Source organism: Mollisia scopiformis (assembly GCF_001500285.1).
Source record: "Mollisia scopiformis unplaced genomic scaffold LY89scaffold_28, whole genome shotgun sequence".
Taxonomy (NCBI): Eukaryota; Fungi; Ascomycota; class Leotiomycetes; order Helotiales; family Mollisiaceae; genus Mollisia; species Mollisia scopiformis.
In genome coordinates, this window is record NW_017263608.1 from 310,864 (window position 1) to 326,488 (window position 15,625).

Below are 15,625 nucleotides of genomic sequence, written 5' to 3' on the forward strand. Positions count from 1 at the left end.
CTTTTGAAAGCCGAGCACAATACCCCTTTGTTACGTAGCTCATTTTAGCCTTTCATCAAGCATCTTTGGCTTTGTCACACATTCAAAGCAATTGTTCCACATTGGTCTCATTGGCTACAGGACTACTCGGACTCCAAGTGTTGATCCGAGAAAAATGACAAGATCTGAAAACTTTGAAACAGTCACAGTTCTAGCCCTTTCTGCAATCATAAACAGTCATATTCGTTTCGAACAGCGATGCCAAGCGTTGCATATATTTTATTCTCAGCCACCTGTTGCATTCTTCATAACACATTTTCACATACATAACCACACCAAAGACACAGACTCGAATCCTTTTTATCCTGCACAACCTGCTTCAGATAACTTCATCTACGTCTCCAACACACCCAATCAGAACTAAAACCATGTCTTTCACCATGAAATACACGATGCTCTTCTTCATCCTGGCGATGGTCTCACCACTGGCTCAGGCATACCAAACCATGCGCATCCCAAATCCACTCCGCTACACCTTCAACGCCTACTTGAACGATAATACTACGCGGGACAACTACACAGTTGCCCTGACCGCCGATCAATTTCCCTGCAAAGGCTACATGTCTGACATGTACACTGATCCAAACGGAAATGGATGGCCGGTAACACCATATGAAGCAGGCGAAGCGGCGTGGATCATCCTCACGGGTGAATCACTTGGCGGCAGCGGCCAGATCTCCATGTCTGGCAACAACGGCTCTCTCACGGTCATCCATACTTTCGAAGGAAATGTGGGCACGTCCAACCAACAGCAACTAGACTTCACCGTCCCCGTCGACGCGCCTACGGGCACGGCGGTCTTGGCATTCTCATACTTCCCACTCGGTAGTAATGAGGTGTGTGTGTCTTGTGCTGCCATCACTATCAAACCTGCCCAGGAAAATGCTACACTCCCAACTACCCCTTTCGCCTCTCGACCAGATATTTTTGTCTCTGACATGAATAACTCCTGTACTCGAGACCCAACAAAGGAGGTCATGTTCCCAAACCCAGGCCCAGACTACACCATGAATCACACCGTGCCAATGGCGTCTGAAGTCAACACCATCTTCGGAACATGCTTACCAGTCAACGGATACGGAAATGGGGCAAAAGACAATGCCACTCAGTCCCTCGACTCAGTACCCTTCCCAATTCCAACTTCCTCCACACACTCAGCAGGATCATCCACCGGATACCTCGTCGTACACCACCCGAACGGACACAACTCCACTCACGGAAGAAACAGCACCCGCCCCACGCACACCGCACGCCCAATAGCCAACTCAACCTCCACAATCACAATCCACACCCACACTCCCGGCACCGCTCCCCGCTCAAACCCATCAGGAACATCCAATCCCTTCGCATCACTACCCATCTCCCAAGACGGACAGTGTGGAAAGGAGAGCAGATGTCCTGCTGGTCTGTGCTGCAGCATGTTCGGGAACTGTGGTACGGGTGTAAACTACTGTGGGTCGTTCACTTGTAAGGTTGGGTTTGGAGCGTGTTCGAAGTTTGACAATGGGACGGTGCCGGTGGCTGAGGTGAAGAGAGGTGTAGCGGGGAGAGTGAGGTGGTGAATGTGAGAGGTGAGTGAATACCTCTTGATAGACTTCGATTCTTGTACATATACTTGACAGAACGTAGCACTAACTAGTTGCCTTTAGATACTGAATTGAAGCTTGCTTTGTACCCTTGATATTTGACTCTTTTTCGCGTGTGATTTGAATTGAATTATATGAATTTTTGCTAACATGCTTGATAGGCCCGTAGTGTTGCCCTCATACCTTCGAGATCATGAGGTAGGCCTCCACAAACGAAACCCGTCCCAACATATCATCTCAATTGAGTATTCACAGATCAAAGCTCCGAGACTCCATTTTCATCTTTCCAATGTGCACTTAATAACTTAATCCTGGATGACACGTCGCACTTTCCCCAGACATCTCGATCCTCTCACTGGGACACTTATTTCCACTGTCCTCCCCCGAAATTTCAACCGGCATCTCTTGAACAGCGCTCATGTCGTATCGCTACTAGGTCCTACAGAGAGATATCTCATTGCGAAAAAGCGAAGTCACGATGAACGCTACTGATTTTTGGACGATTAACAGACGATTGTGTCAGGTGAAACATCTTGAATATGAATGTGCATTCTGCAAGCCCACTGCCATTTTTGGAACGCTTTGTGGCGGAGGGGTGATGCAGGCACGATTTTGATTTGGTAGTGACGCGGGTTTAAGCAGAAGAGAGATAGTTAGCAGGTTGGGAGAGGCAGCGTGCTTATGGGAACGGTATTTAAGTGGCTCCTCACCTCTTCGGGTTTCTACCCCTGTTTACCACGATGCATTGTTTATGAGAAGAAGGATTCATGCAAATATACTACTACAGTCATTCGAACTACCTACGCGCACATTATTCGATCGTAGAGCAAGACATGAGGGGAAGGTCTTCGGCACATGCTCGCTAAGTTTAGGGGCTCGGTTACTGTACCTTATCGCCAGCAGTCAAGCGAAGACTTGAAAAGGACAAGATTACAAGACCGAGCTAGACTTAATATTAGTATGAAGTACATTGGCTTGCGTACTTCGCTTTGCGTTGTCATTTCTGAAACCATCAAACGAAAACTTCTATCAGAAGTAATAAATTCTCCGAGTTCGACCGGCAGTTCGACCGAACTCGGACGAGTCGCTCAAAAAAGAATTGATCAACACCTCCAAACAAGGAAACCTTTGGAATTGCGACCCTTTGAATCTAGCTCCTTTGTGTTCGAGTTGTTCGGTATGGACTTTTGAGCTTGCCCTTGGTCGTATACGAGGGTGCTTTGGGCAGTAAACCATCTCATTCTCGCACTCTCGGGGTGAGTTGTTGGCGTTAACTCCGTATAGTTCTTCGGCAGTGAAGACAGATAGGTATATAAAGGAAGCCGGTATATGCCAATTCGCATCAAAAATAATCAAGCCATCGCCTACTCACCACTATTCTCTTCACCATCATCCTCCTTAGACAAAATTCCACTCACCTATATCACCTCAGCCCAGCCAATCACCTCTATTCAAGTCCATCTTTTCACTAAAGCTGCTTCATCACATCTTGCCAAGATGAGTCTTGCTACTGAGCTGAACGCAAAGTTCGCCGAGTTTCATGCCAATGCCCCAGCGGAACTCAAAGAACCTGTCAAGAAGTCTATGAGCGACTTCATTGCATCTTACAATCTCGACGATGCCATTAAGGTCGGAGATAAGCTCCCCGAATTCCATCTTCAGGGTGCTAGTGGGGACATGGTGGACAGCAAACAACTCCTCGCCAATGGCCCCATTCTTGTCACCTTCTACCGAGGAAACTGGTGTCCTTATTGCAACATCACTCTGAGGACTTATCAACAGCATCTGGATACTTTCAAAGCCAAGGGAGTTACATTCGTCGCTATCTCTCCCGAGCTTCCAGATCAAACCCTCACCATGACCGAGAAGCATGAGTTGAAGTTCCCAGTTTTGACGGATGTAGGAAACAAATTCGCCAAGAAGTTGGGTATTCTCTGTCCGCAGCCTGACGAGATGCGACCAGTCTACTCGGCAGTTAACGTTGATCTCAAGGCCCACAATGGAGATGATACATACGTTGTTCCTCTGCCGGCCTTTCTGCTTGTCGACCAGAGTGGCGTCGTTCGAAATGCGTTCATCGATCCTAACTTTACTCATCGACTTGAACCAACGACTGCACTAGAATGGATCAGTGCTTTGGACAACTAGGAGCTGATGGGAGTTTCAAGCCTTTCATGCGGGTTTCAGGTCGGGGATTGGAGACAGACGCCGAGTAGAGATTTAGATTGACCTGGTGGGTTACATGCTTGATGAAGAGCTGTGTAATCAAAGTCCCCTTGCACTGGTCAATGTAGGAATGTTAGAGGAACAATTTTTCAGAGAATACACTGCTTCGAAATCTGTATCTGTTCGAGTGCCTGATTTATCATTATTTCTGAATGCTCCAATTGAGGCCAATGCTCTTGATTTATCGTGTCGCATGCATTGTAGGAAAGTGCATTTCCCATGAACATGTCAATGGATGCTGATAGCAGCGTTCCTGATGGAAACCGCAACTTCATGATGATGCGCCCGACCATGGCAGGAAGACTCTCTACTCTACTCGAGGCTGAAATCTTGAATGTTGGTTCTTTGGCAGCGAGTAGTGGCAGTGCGATGTTGATCCTATTAGCGTGGGCTTTTTTCGTCTATTCGCGATAGGCTGCGAATAGGATCAACGCAGCACTTGCTAAACGAAGAACCAACATCGAAAAGTACAAATACGGCACCACCCCGCTTCTTCCCTCTTGACTTCTCCACTACCTTACACGTTTATACAATTCTTCGAATATGCTTGACAATCCGGCACCACCCTCAACTGTTGCCTGTTTTCGCGCTTTTATTAGCATTATAAGTCAGTCGAACGAATTAACCAGCTGTTTTAATCCATGGGTCATTACACCTACTGTGCCTTATGACGAACTTGAAACCTCGCTCAATGTCAATCCTGTCATCACCACAGTGGCATATGCTATTCTTGAGCCGCTGATCACCAAGGGACTTCTACATTTGGCAGTACCGCCATGGACTCTCTTGCTAGGATTCTCGCCATTCCACATCATGTGGTCGTTGAATATGATGATCATTTATACGGGATTGTATCGTACAGCACAATCATCAATGCGTACGTCTTTGGGATATGAGAAGCCTCCTTCAGTTGAGAGAGGGCGGTCGAATGAAAGAGATTTTTACCAGCTCTACGCTGCCGGGACGTTCGTACTTCCAGTGATCTCATCAGCAACCATCAATGCAACACTGTTGCTGTTCTCCCAGAGCCTCTATGAAGAATCTCTGATTAAACAACCACGAATGTTACTTCTGGCTTTCGGCGCTATTCTCACCTATCTTGGTTGCCGCTTTGGCGACTATGTGATATGCAAAGAAACTCGCCGAGGACGATCCTTAAGCCAGGCCATATTTTACCAACTTATGTTGTCTGCTATCAGAGGTTATGTGAGGATTCTCGTGGGTTTTCCACCTTTCATGGCTTTTCAGATACCAGATACAATAGAGATCGAGCAAAGATTTGGGTCAGAGCGATATCAATGGATCAAGGAAATCAGCCAGCGTTACCCGTTTAAATACTCGTGGGTCCTGGCTCTAGTTTCTGTTCCTTTGGGATTGCTTGGCCAATATCTTATGCGTACTGGAATGGAAGAGAGAGCAACGTGACATTAGAATCGCGTTCCCATTGGTGAACAAAGGATAAAGGAAAGAGCCGGCTTTAGTTTAGGGCCTCCACAATATTCAGATTTTGTATTTCGACTCCAAGTTACAAACTTTGACTCTAATCAATGATGGGAGGAGTTCCCCGAAATAATCGTGTGATTTCCAGATGCAGTTCTTTGGTGGATGCAGATGTTATTCAACATAACTAATGCTGGGTTCGTAGCCAACGTTGCAAGACTTAAGCGACGAGGATAAAGCTACGTTCATATAAATGTACATCATACATTGCACAAGCCGTATTAGCCATGCTTACCAACCGAAAATCCCAATGCCCCATTTCTTGGATAGAGCAAATGGTTCCAACTACCACTATTCAATCTAGGCAGGTTGGGAAAAGGCTGGGAATGGCAGATAAATACACATCTACTGAACAGTAATGTTGAAGCCAGCCTCTCACCGGGAGCTTGGTAATATGTAGATTCTTATTAATGCTCGAGGAGCCAACCATATGCACAAGTAGATTGAGATATCATTTTCTTGAAACGAAAGAGAGCGGCGTGGCACAGCAGACAGCAACCAACAAAACGACCCCGCATCCAACATTTGTTGCTGGACTCTGCTAACTCCGCTGACTCCATGTGTCAGGAATTCTCTTTTATTTCGAGCAAGTACAATGGACCAAAAAACACAATCTACTAGTAGCGCAATGACCAAAACTCTGCCAGCCGTCGTCATTGTCCCTGGAGAATGTCACTCGCCATCCCACTACCAAGACCTTACGTGTGCACTCGAAAAGATGGGCTACGCGACCTCCTCCGGTCCTCTTCCAAGTTTAGATCCCCCAAACGCGGACGGCTTGACCGTTACCGACGATGTCACATTCATCGAAGACGAACTTCTTGGTCATCTCCTGAGCTGAAGCAGTGCTTGTCATGCATTCGTACGGAGGATCGCACGGAGGATCGCCTGGAGGAGTCGCTGCGAAGGGACTTAGTAAGGTTGAAAGAAGCGCGAACGGGGAAGAGGGAGGTATTATAGGATTGGTTTTTGTTGCTGCGCTGTTGACAGCTCAAGGTGCAAGCTTGAAGAGTGCAGTAGGTGGAAGTTTCGCTCCCTAGGTAGACATTGATAAAAGTGAAGCCCCACATAGTAACATGGCTTCGGGTTAAGCTTTGTGTTCTGAAGGTGTTCCTCCATTTGAATATGTCGCTCTCATGATGATCACGAACTTGTGAGCTCTGCTTCATATGGTTCTTTTTATTCATTATGAGCCTCAAGTGGGCCATTTCACTTTAATATTTCATACTCGACTGAAACCTGAGCATTTCAATTGTTTGTATCATTCTGCATCTGATAGCCTCTCGCCGCGTTATCGATCTCGAACTCCAGTTGGCTGTCTATACGATCCAGCTTGCCTATCCCACATCATCTTTGAAGTGGACATCATTTTTGGAGACTAGCGTTCGTCCACTAAGAAGTCCAGGCTGTTGCAAAGGATTAATCCCTCTCGTCACACCAGCGCATGCCGCTCACCAAAATCAAGTGTCACCGGAGACGCGGTTCGTAATGAGAAGATCTGCTGTTCTTCTTGAGAGCTTCCTCAACCGCCTCTGCTTGGAGCAGAATACGACTTCGAAGGAAGAATGACGAAGGCGATAATCATGTGAGCAATGCAATAGAAGCGAAAAGAAAACATTGGCTAACAGCCACATAGGAAGACAAAAAGAAACGTAATTGCTACGACACCGCACCCCTCTATAATACGCCTTTGCTGAGCCTGAAAGTGTGGTCGGCGATCCTACCAACCAGGTCGTCAGCTTATATGTTCTAAGCACGTATCGCCGCCCTCTATTATCACCAGTTCAGCTTTGAAAAGAATTAGGCGAGTCCGCAATGCGGCGGGGCAAATTTCCAAAAGAGTCCCCGGAAAACAAATTCCCGTGCTGAGTGGGAATATTCCTCTTGTACGAAGGTAATATTGGATCGGTCACAGTGGTGCAGCTATCACAGCGTTGTAAATCTCGCAGTGTCGTAGCTCTTAGGGTGTTGCAACTTAGCTACCATTGCGAGAGGTATGACAGTTGTACGAGAAAGTGAGGAGTGCGACTTAATTCCTAGCTGTGTGACTTGATCCTTCTCTTCCGCTGAAGAAACTGTTGCGCGCGGCCGATTAGGCGAGCGCAATCCGACAGATTTTTTGTACAGAGCCTCCTTCAGCGTGCTGCGCATCTGACAGTAAGTTTATATTTGCACGCATCGGCCGACCTCCCAGCTCGGCTCGGCTCGGGTATTTTGGAATCAGCACTCCGCCTCAAATTATCACTCCAAAATAGATTCACACCTAATCCTAAGCAATTGAGGTAGAGAAAGAAGTATTATATATTTACTTTGGATTTCGCTGTTGAATAATTCTTCTGCATCAACAACTACTACAACAACAAGAACAACAAACAACAACTACCTCTCTTCATCACTACCAATTTTTCTTCACCTCTTCCAAGCCAAACTTAACAACACAAACACCATTATCAAAATGCGTTCCACCATCGCCATCGCTCTCTCCTTCCTCACCGCCGCCGTCTCCGCGGCCCCAACTGTCCGATCTGCAAGCACAGTTGAAGTCCAATTCTCCAACGTCGTCACAGGAGCAAACGGCAACGCCTGGATCCCACTCGATGGATCAGCCGTAGTCCTCGGAGAGGCATACGCCGATACCGATTTGGAAGTTAACGGAACTCTCTTCGTCACCAGCTTGGAGTTCACTGCCGACTTCCAGAATGTGGCCTGCACGGTCCTGAAGACCGCAACAAACACCGTCGTCGCTAGCATTGCCGACCCAGCACAAGACTTCCAGACCTTCTCCGAGAAGCCATTGAACTGGCAAGCCGGCTTCACCATCAGCTGTACTGTCGCATAAGTTAGCTCTTTGGCTGCTGAAGGGAGAATGGAGTGGTAGAATGGACTAAGGGATGGGACTATTCATTCGTTCTGAGCATTTTGGGTTGCATTTGAATTCTGCATTGGGTTTGGAGCGAGCATTTGGGGCGGCATTTTGGGATAGCATCAGCATTTTGTAACATCAACTTTCATTAACCACAAAATTAACAGAATTGGTATTCAAAATCTTATGAGGAACATAAAACTGCCGTGACGATGTACCCCGCCTGACCATACTTGATGTGAGCAATTGCAGCCATACAGGTTTATTTGCGCAAGCGAAAAGAGCAGCTCCAGCACACCGAAGGACTAAACACAATAAAGTTTGCCGATAGATACACAATCTGCAACTCGCTAGAGAAGATTAGAATGCTAACGCTCGTAGAACTTCTAATCTTCCAAGGACCAACACTTATTGAGATACACCAGTGACTCCGCTGAAATCCCGCAGCCAAGCGAATCGATCCTTAAATTGAGAGTTTTTTGACGTTATTTCTTTCTATCAACATGTGTCAAAGCCTGACGGCAAGAGGGCAGAAGCCCATGTCATCAAGTCTATACCCCATCCCATGCTTCTATCTATGCTTTTCCACCCAACGCCACGCAATGAAATCGATGCTCGCAAACCGAAACCAGGACTCAAGCCAACAGATTGTAATATAACGTACCCACCGTCGCACTAGCACTAACCAGCATCAACGGCACCATAAACTCCGGCACCAGTCTCCAAGCAACGAACCTCGCAATAGCAGCAGCTACAAACCCCATCCAAAGCACCACCGCGCTCGTACTCCACAGGTTCTCTAGCCCGGCCCATCTTTCCTTCCGCTGTTCTCCTTGACTTCTCATCCTGGTTCCCCAGCCACCTTCTAGAACTGTGAGGACGGACCAAAACATGATGCCTGGAAGCGGGAGTTGGTAGAAGATCTGACTGCAGATAAGGTAGGTGATTCCATTTACGTTCTTCCCGTTTACAGCGTAATTATAGCCCGTGCAGAGGATGATGCGGCCCACGAGATCGATGAGGGAGTATGTGTGAACCGTGTACCCAGTGAGGACGTAGCGGATGGTGAAGACTCCGATAATAAGAGGGCCGTAGAAGCGTCGCATGGCGGTGACGAACAGGATAGGTCCGTGGATGGAGTATACTTGCGGATACTGGAAGGTCTCGATGTGCGTTGCTCTCGCCCATCGAATTTGCTGCAATAGCCAGCGCAGGAGAGTGGTTGGTGTATCAGTAGATGCCAAAGCCGAGGTATTGAATGTGACTTTCCAGCCATTGAGCAATAGGTTGGTGGTTAGATGTCTGTCTTCGTTGACTACGGTCTTGATCCCGATACTGGTTTGCGTGTACCATTTCAGAAGGATGGGTTCGAGAGCGATGAGACGGAATGCGGCGCATGGGCCCGGTTGACAATCTACGCTGTCTACGGCGCCGGTTTGACCACGCGTAATGGCGAGTTCGGTCCAGTAGGCCGCTGCTCCTAGTTGGGCAATTACGCTTTCGTGTCCATTGTGGATTGAGAGGGCAGAGCAACTTCCTCCTATCAAAGGGTCCGCAGACATGCATCCGATGACTTGGTATAGAGTTTCGGGGTATACCCAAGTGTCGGAGTCGCTGGTCCAGAGGTATTCGATGTCGTTTGCCTGTCCAAGGGCAAGAGTGAAGATCATATTTGTGAACATGATGTCTTTCTTGCACTTGTGTGGTTGATATAGACAGATGGCTCGTAGATCAGAACCGGGTACTGAGAGGACGTTGTGAGACTTTAATGTAGCAACTGCTTTCTCGAACACCATTCTGCAGGCATATTTGTATGATTCTTCGAGAAGTTCTTTAGGAAGAGTGTTGGCGTCGTCGATTCGAGTGTCTTGTTTGTCTGCCATGCTCTTTTCGTCGTGCAGTTTACGGTCGATGTATGATTGGGCGAGGCGGACTGCGAGGGGGCCGTAGGGTTCTTCGATATGGATCTTGACCATGGTTTCTGGGAAGACCTGAGACTTCATTAGCATGCGTCTCTTGCTAAATGGAAGAAAATGCAAACCTCTCCTGCAATCCGGACCATTTCCATATCCTCAACTTGATCTCCATCAATGCCAACCAACACGATCTCCAGTCCTGGAGATCCTCGGTAGCTCTGCAAGCATTTCTTGAACAGTGTCGGCTCTTCCCGGTATCCCACCACAGATGCCATATGCCTCACCACGGACTTCTTCTCTCCCATCCCACTCTCCTCATCCAGCACAGGCGTAATCCTCTGAATCCGCTTGACGTTCTTCCGTCTATTAACCTCCGCCAACGAAATCTGCCATATACTCTCAAGTGTAATCGGGAACGCCGCCACATATCTGCGGAAATATAGAAAGATAATCGTAAAAGTCACCACGCACAACACCGCATTCAGGAACTGATGAGTCCACGAAGGACGAGATGGAAGAATAGCCATCTTGCACAAAACAAACGAGTGACAACGACACAAAGTGAACGAACGAACGACTGTGAGATGGAAAATATTTCAAGTATCACCCACCGACGTAGTACGGGCTCGGAGATTCTTATAAACGACTACTGTACCACGACTTCCAAGGCTGAGAAACCGTCCCGCATCTCAAACTCCGATTGGGTTCCACTTGAGAAGCCTAGCCTTAGCTGGTAGAATAACGCCGTACGAGAGAAATGACCGTTTGCTGCCTTGCATGAGACGAGGAAATTTCTCGATGTTGAGAAGAAGCGGAAAGGCGCGATGTGGCACGGCGGCGTAAAATTAAAGTTACAGGGGGATTCGATGGGCTGTGCTTAGGGAGAGACTTGCCCGGAACTGGGTAGCGAGTATGCTAATCCTGGATCTCGGTGAACACTAGACGAACCTTGCAGCATTTTACTAAGCATTTTGCAAAGCTAAATTCTACCTCGTATTTTATCTTGGTACTACACTCGGTGAGGAGTCTTGCCTTGGTTAAACATCTCATACTGTGCCTTTCCTGCAGTCATGAGCAGACAAAATATTTGCTCAAGGGCAGATGCATTTTTATGACTGCTGTTTTGTGGATTCGGTTCTATATATACTGAAGTACGAGAATTCGGATGACTGCTTGATCTGCTGTGCCGCATCTCGAATTTTCCTAGCGTCAGCCCCTGAATAAGCCCCGGCCGCCATTCCCGGCTCTGCTTCCTGACCTCCCTGCAATTTGATGTCAATTTCATCAACGGCGGGCTCCCAACCAAACGGTCGCCTTTAGCACGAGATCTTTGCCGGGACTACCTAGAAACTGCGTTTTACCCGTGGCAATGTTTAATAGTACGCCCCTATGCAAGACTCTTTTGTGCCAACGATGTATCTAACGATGAAAAAGGATATGTGGTGAAGAGTGACGACTCATGAGCAAAGAGAGTTCATTCTTGCAAATGTCCTCGCCCAGGAGGTCGAGGGGAGTTTTCTTGACCGGCTTGATTTTGATTCTGGTGGCTTTGTACTACTACGATTTCTTCGGCCTCCTGGTTGAGCGAGATGGAGATGAAGGGAGGCACCAAATCACCCCACCTTCGAAGGATGCCGGTCAGCATGCCGTACCGGATGAGCAAACTTCATCGTTGAAATTATCGGACACTTCGTCAACTGCCATTCACACAGATCCTGTATCATCTCAACCCACAACTTCGGCGTTGGAAGTCGTACCAACACCAACATCGACTCACTCCGCACCTCAACAGGCGCACAAGGGAGCAGGAGCACCAGAAGATGTGCTCCTCATCTTCAAAACGGGCGCTAGCACTATCTGGCGCCGCATGCCCCTCCATCTCACCACTACCCTCTCCAACGGACGCATACCCCACAGCGTGATCTATTCCGACCTTCCGGAACAACTTTCCAGCACAATTTCCGCTATCGACGTCCTGACCAACTCCTCTTCCATCATCCAGAAATTCGACCCCTCAGCCTACGCTGCATATCAGGACCAACAGTCGCCTTCTCACCTCAACACCTACCGGGAGCATGCTCGATTACCAGGCGACGAACCACCTGATGCCACAGCTGGTAATCAGCCAGGTTGGTTATTGGACAAGTATAAATTCCTCCCAATGCTTGCACATGCTCAAAGGAATTGGCCTAATTTGAAATGGTACATCTACATCGAGGATGATACGTTCATTTTCTGGGATAACGTTCTTTCTTACCTCTCCACACTGGAACCGGACGATGAACCATCTTATTACGGAGCCTATTCCGGAGAAGGAAACAACACGTTCGCTCAAGGCGGTTCGGGACTTGTGTTCTCGCGGTCTCTTATGAGCGCTGTTTTCTCTGGTGACAATATTCCTGATCTGGAGAAATATGGAAATGAAACCTCGCAATCTTGTTGTGGCGACATCATGCTGGGAAAGGTGTTGAGAGATTATGGAGTTTATGTCAATAGAGGGACGTATGGAACTGGCTCTTTCCGTCCAGAACCGCCGTGGAAAACGGGCTTTGATGATTGGTCTTGGTGTGCACCTGTCTTTACTTTTCATCATTTGCATCAGAGGGATATTCTCCAATTGTCGGAGCTGGAAAGGAAACGAAGGGCATTGGATGCTGGTGTAAGTCTACCTTTTATGAAATGAAGAGCCAGTTGCTAATGTGGTTAATAGCGTCCTGTGATCTTTAGAGATGTGTATATGGAACTTATTGCTCCGTATCTCACCAAGCCGAAATTGACGAATTGGGATAATTTTGCATCAAGATACGTCTTTGGCAGTAATGCCACTGATCCTGTTGAGGAAGATCTGAATTCTATCGACCATGCAGTTCTCGAAGCAGCACCATCCTCCGCTGAGGCATGTCGAAAAGCATGTCTCGCTATACCCAACTGCATGGGTTGGCGTCATGATTCTGCTAATGAAAAATGTGGAATGGATACGGTGGTGAAGTTGGGTAGGGAGCCAGATCCACAGCCTCATTGGGAGGCGAAGACGGTAATTACGAGTGGCTGGATACTGGAGCGCATTGATGACGTGTTATTGAAGGAAACTTGTAAGGTTGTGAAAGATCCATAGACTTTCAATGTACTATTCCCAACATCTATGTATAGATATGTAATCATGCCAGGTATTCATGATTTTACCAAACTCCAATATGTGCGACCCAATTATCCCGCTCAAATGCAAGCCAAAACTCAAATCTTTCGTCCTATCAAAAGGTCAACGCTTCACACTCCGTCTTCTCCAACTTCTTGATCCTCTCAATCATCCACCCACTCTCCATCCTGATCCCAGCATCAATCTTCTGCCCCATCGCAGCCGTATGATCCAACGCACAGTTATCATCTGCGTACTTCCAAGTCAAGCACTGCTCCCACTCTACACAAGCTTTCTTGCACGCCTCCTTACTATACCACGGTTTCTTCGCCATTTCTCCTGCCGAAATCTTGCTTCCCTCACTCCCTCCATTCACACCCGCATTGACATCTGGATCGGAAGAAGAAGCAAACGTCTTCGCCGCTGCATAATTGTCCCACTCACTCCTGCTCTCCATCTGCATTCCCGCCTTCGCCATCCCCTCAAAAACATCCCTATACCTCAATCTCTTGCCACCTCCCTCCTTGAACTCCCTCTCGAACACCCAGAGCCGCGAAATATCTCTCTGGTGCACTTTATGCACATTCATAATCGGACTACACCAATTCCACGTCCCAAACCCAATCCTCCAATGCGGCAAACTCTGCAACCCCGCCCATCCCCCACCATCCAGCTCCTTATACCGCTCTACACCTTTCGAATGCAGAACATGCGAGAGCACCTGATCACCACAACACTGCTCCTTCGCATATTCCTCAAATTGACCCGCTAACCCCTTATCACTCCCAAAAGAAACCTCCAACGCCTTCCCCGAAACCGCAAACCCCGACCCACCATGCGCAAAATCCTCGCCGAGCCGGAAAGCCGGTGATCCGACCAACAGCGGCGCCGTATGATCCAGCGTCCCCAACCACGAAAACAGATTCTCCCAGAAAAAATAATTATCGTCCTCCATATAGACGTACCATTTCTTGCCGGGCATGTACGCAGCTACGTGCTGAAACATCGGCACGAATTTATACTTGTCCAGCCGCCAGCCGCCCGGGAGGTAGAAGTCACCTTCCATGGACCCGGACTCGAGATACAGGTTCTGGTCCGCGATCTCGGCGGCTTTGGTGTAGAGGGCGAAATCTGGGGTGGCTTTAAGGGCCGCGGAGACGTTGGCGAGGACGTCGAGGACCGGGGAGCCGTTTAGGTTATCGGAGGAGTCGGAGTAGTAGATTATGTTGGGGGTGAGGAGGGGGTTGGAGAGCGTGGTGGACATGTGGGCTGGCATACGGCGCCAGATGGAGGTTGCGCCGGTTTTGACGAGGATGGCTATGTCGTTGGGGGAGAGGCCGTTGAAGGATAGCTCTTCAGTCTTTGGATGCTCTTTTGTTGGTACTGGAGTACTCTTCGTTGCTGGTTCTGAGGTGTGTGATATTGGAGTTTGTGAAGCACCTCCTAACGAAGTTGGAGTCGATGTTGAAGATTGAGCTTTCGGCATCTTAAAATCGCTAGGTCGTACTTCCAACGGTGACTGATTCGCCTTCGCAATCAGAACAGGATTCGGTAATACAGAATCAGTTGAAAAAATCCCATTTTCGCTCATGGCCATGAACATGAATACTCCCACGAGAAACGCAATCCATAAGTATCCCCTCGTGTGCCGTGGTACGAGATCACGGACACCCATCTTTCCTCCCAAAATCGAAGATTAATGAATAGAAGAATGAAACGAAGGTGAAGATATAAAACTTGGGAAACGACAGTATGTGAAATAGGACGAAAAGGTATGGTATGCAGTCAGAACATCGACATTATTCAGGAGATCAGCAAGGCTATCATAGCGGGGCACATTTTCCTGATGGCAGGGAACATAAAATTGCCGAGCCCGCCAAGATTTAGGGGGGTTCAGTGGCGAAGCCATACCCTGTAATCCGCGAGGCAGGCCAGGCATCCGTCGGCCAATTTGCTGGGCTCGGGATACCCAGGGTTGTGCAAGATTAAGGGTCATACGGACGAGCCAAAGAACGATAACGTCAATACGAGGGCTCGGCGTGAAGGTTCTTCCTTGCTGGGAAACGAGAAGTAAGACGAGCGGCGGTGAGCAAACATGCTTCTGGAGGGGAGAAACTCAGCCTCCGTATCTGTGGCGAGAGGTTAGAGTTTTCAGGGGAGTCGCTTAGTGATGATTTAGCGGAGCGGGCGGTGGATTAAAATAGGCATTTGGCCCTGAAGATCGGGGGCTAAGATTTTAAGCTTCTCCAGTGAGGTGCAGATTGTGTGGCACAAGTTGTTCATTTTGTTTGCCACTTCTTTTCAATCGAAGCAAAAGACGTTCCAACATGGTCTACTATGATTCCGCAGTCCAGTTACA

General features: G+C 48.1%; 7 protein-coding genes across 7 annotated transcripts; 5 read left to right on the top strand and 2 right to left on the bottom strand.

Moving 5' to 3' along the window:
• Positions 1 to 225: 225 nt before the first annotated feature.
• On the top strand, positions 226 to 2,080 carry LY89DRAFT_274893 (uncharacterized protein). The gene is made up of 2 exons (XM_018206399.1): positions 226 to 1,610; positions 1,689 to 2,080. The coding sequence occupies exon 1, from the start codon at positions 408 to 410 to the stop codon at positions 1,599 to 1,601; it is 1,194 nt and encodes a 397-aa protein (XP_018063995.1). The 5' UTR covers positions 226 to 407; the 3' UTR covers positions 1,602 to 1,610; positions 1,689 to 2,080.
• Positions 2,081 to 3,122: 1,042 nt separating this feature from the next.
• LY89DRAFT_787926 (AhpC-TSA-domain-containing protein) lies at positions 3,123 to 3,774 on the top strand (the record flags this gene model as incomplete). The annotated part of the gene is made up of 1 exon (XM_018223119.1): positions 3,123 to 3,774. The coding sequence occupies one exon, from the start codon at positions 3,123 to 3,125 to the stop codon at positions 3,771 to 3,773; it is 651 nt and encodes a 216-aa protein (XP_018063996.1).
• A 620-nt stretch (positions 3,775 to 4,394) lies between these two features.
• On the top strand, positions 4,395 to 5,276 carry LY89DRAFT_787927 (uncharacterized protein; the record flags this gene model as incomplete). The annotated part of the gene is made up of 1 exon (XM_018223120.1): positions 4,395 to 5,276. The coding sequence occupies one exon, from the start codon at positions 4,395 to 4,397 to the stop codon at positions 5,274 to 5,276; it is 882 nt and encodes a 293-aa protein (XP_018063997.1).
• A 2,440-nt stretch (positions 5,277 to 7,716) lies between these two features.
• On the top strand, positions 7,717 to 8,296 carry LY89DRAFT_690098 (uncharacterized protein). Its single transcript, XM_018216030.1, has one exon. It carries the CDS (start codon positions 7,807 to 7,809, stop codon positions 8,188 to 8,190), a length of 384 nt encoding a protein of 127 aa, XP_018063998.1. The 5' UTR covers positions 7,717 to 7,806; the 3' UTR covers positions 8,191 to 8,296.
• An 80-nt stretch (positions 8,297 to 8,376) lies between these two features.
• LY89DRAFT_627847 (glycosyltransferase family 2 protein) lies at positions 8,377 to 10,925 on the bottom strand. Its single transcript, XM_018211160.1, has 2 exons — positions 10,256 to 10,925; positions 8,377 to 10,205 (listed from the first exon to the last, which is right to left on the bottom strand). The coding sequence occupies exons 1-2, from the start codon at positions 10,655 to 10,657 to the stop codon at positions 8,850 to 8,852; spliced, it is 1,758 nt and encodes a 585-aa protein (XP_018063999.1). The 5' UTR covers positions 10,658 to 10,925; the 3' UTR covers positions 8,377 to 8,849.
• A 258-nt stretch (positions 10,926 to 11,183) lies between these two features.
• On the top strand, positions 11,184 to 13,268 carry LY89DRAFT_690100 (uncharacterized protein). The gene is made up of 2 exons (XM_018216031.1): positions 11,184 to 12,789; positions 12,841 to 13,268. Exons 1-2 carry the CDS (start codon positions 11,617 to 11,619, stop codon positions 13,243 to 13,245), a joined length of 1,578 nt encoding a protein of 525 aa, XP_018064000.1. The 5' UTR covers positions 11,184 to 11,616; the 3' UTR covers positions 13,246 to 13,268.
• On the bottom strand, positions 13,181 to 15,147 carry LY89DRAFT_690101 (uncharacterized protein). The gene has a single exon (XM_018216032.1). The coding sequence runs from the start codon at positions 14,939 to 14,941 to the stop codon at positions 13,382 to 13,384; it is 1,560 nt and encodes a 519-aa protein (XP_018064001.1). The 5' UTR covers positions 14,942 to 15,147; the 3' UTR covers positions 13,181 to 13,381.
• Positions 15,148 to 15,625: the final 478 nt, after the last annotated feature.

Coding starts and splice junctions, on each gene's coding strand:
- LY89DRAFT_274893 (XM_018206399.1), top strand. CDS start 408: ATGTCTTTCACCATGAAATACACGATGCTCTTCTTCATCCTGGCGATG.
- LY89DRAFT_690098 (XM_018216030.1), top strand. CDS start 7,807: ATGCGTTCCACCATCGCCATCGCTCTCTCCTTCCTCACCGCCGCCGTC.
- LY89DRAFT_627847 (XM_018211160.1), bottom strand. CDS start 10,657: ATGGCTATTCTTCCATCTCGTCCTTCGTGGACTCATCAGTTCCTGAAT. Junction 10,206..10,255: donor TGGTCCGGATTGCAGGAGAG/GTTTGCATTTTC, acceptor ATGAAGTCTCAG/GTCTTCCCAGAAACCATGGT.
- LY89DRAFT_690100 (XM_018216031.1), top strand. CDS start 11,617: ATGTCCTCGCCCAGGAGGTCGAGGGGAGTTTTCTTGACCGGCTTGATT. Junction 12,790..12,840: donor GAAGGGCATTGGATGCTGGT/GTAAGTCTACCT, acceptor TGTGGTTAATAG/CGTCCTGTGATCTTTAGAGA.
- LY89DRAFT_690101 (XM_018216032.1), bottom strand. CDS start 14,941: ATGGGTGTCCGTGATCTCGTACCACGGCACACGAGGGGATACTTATGG.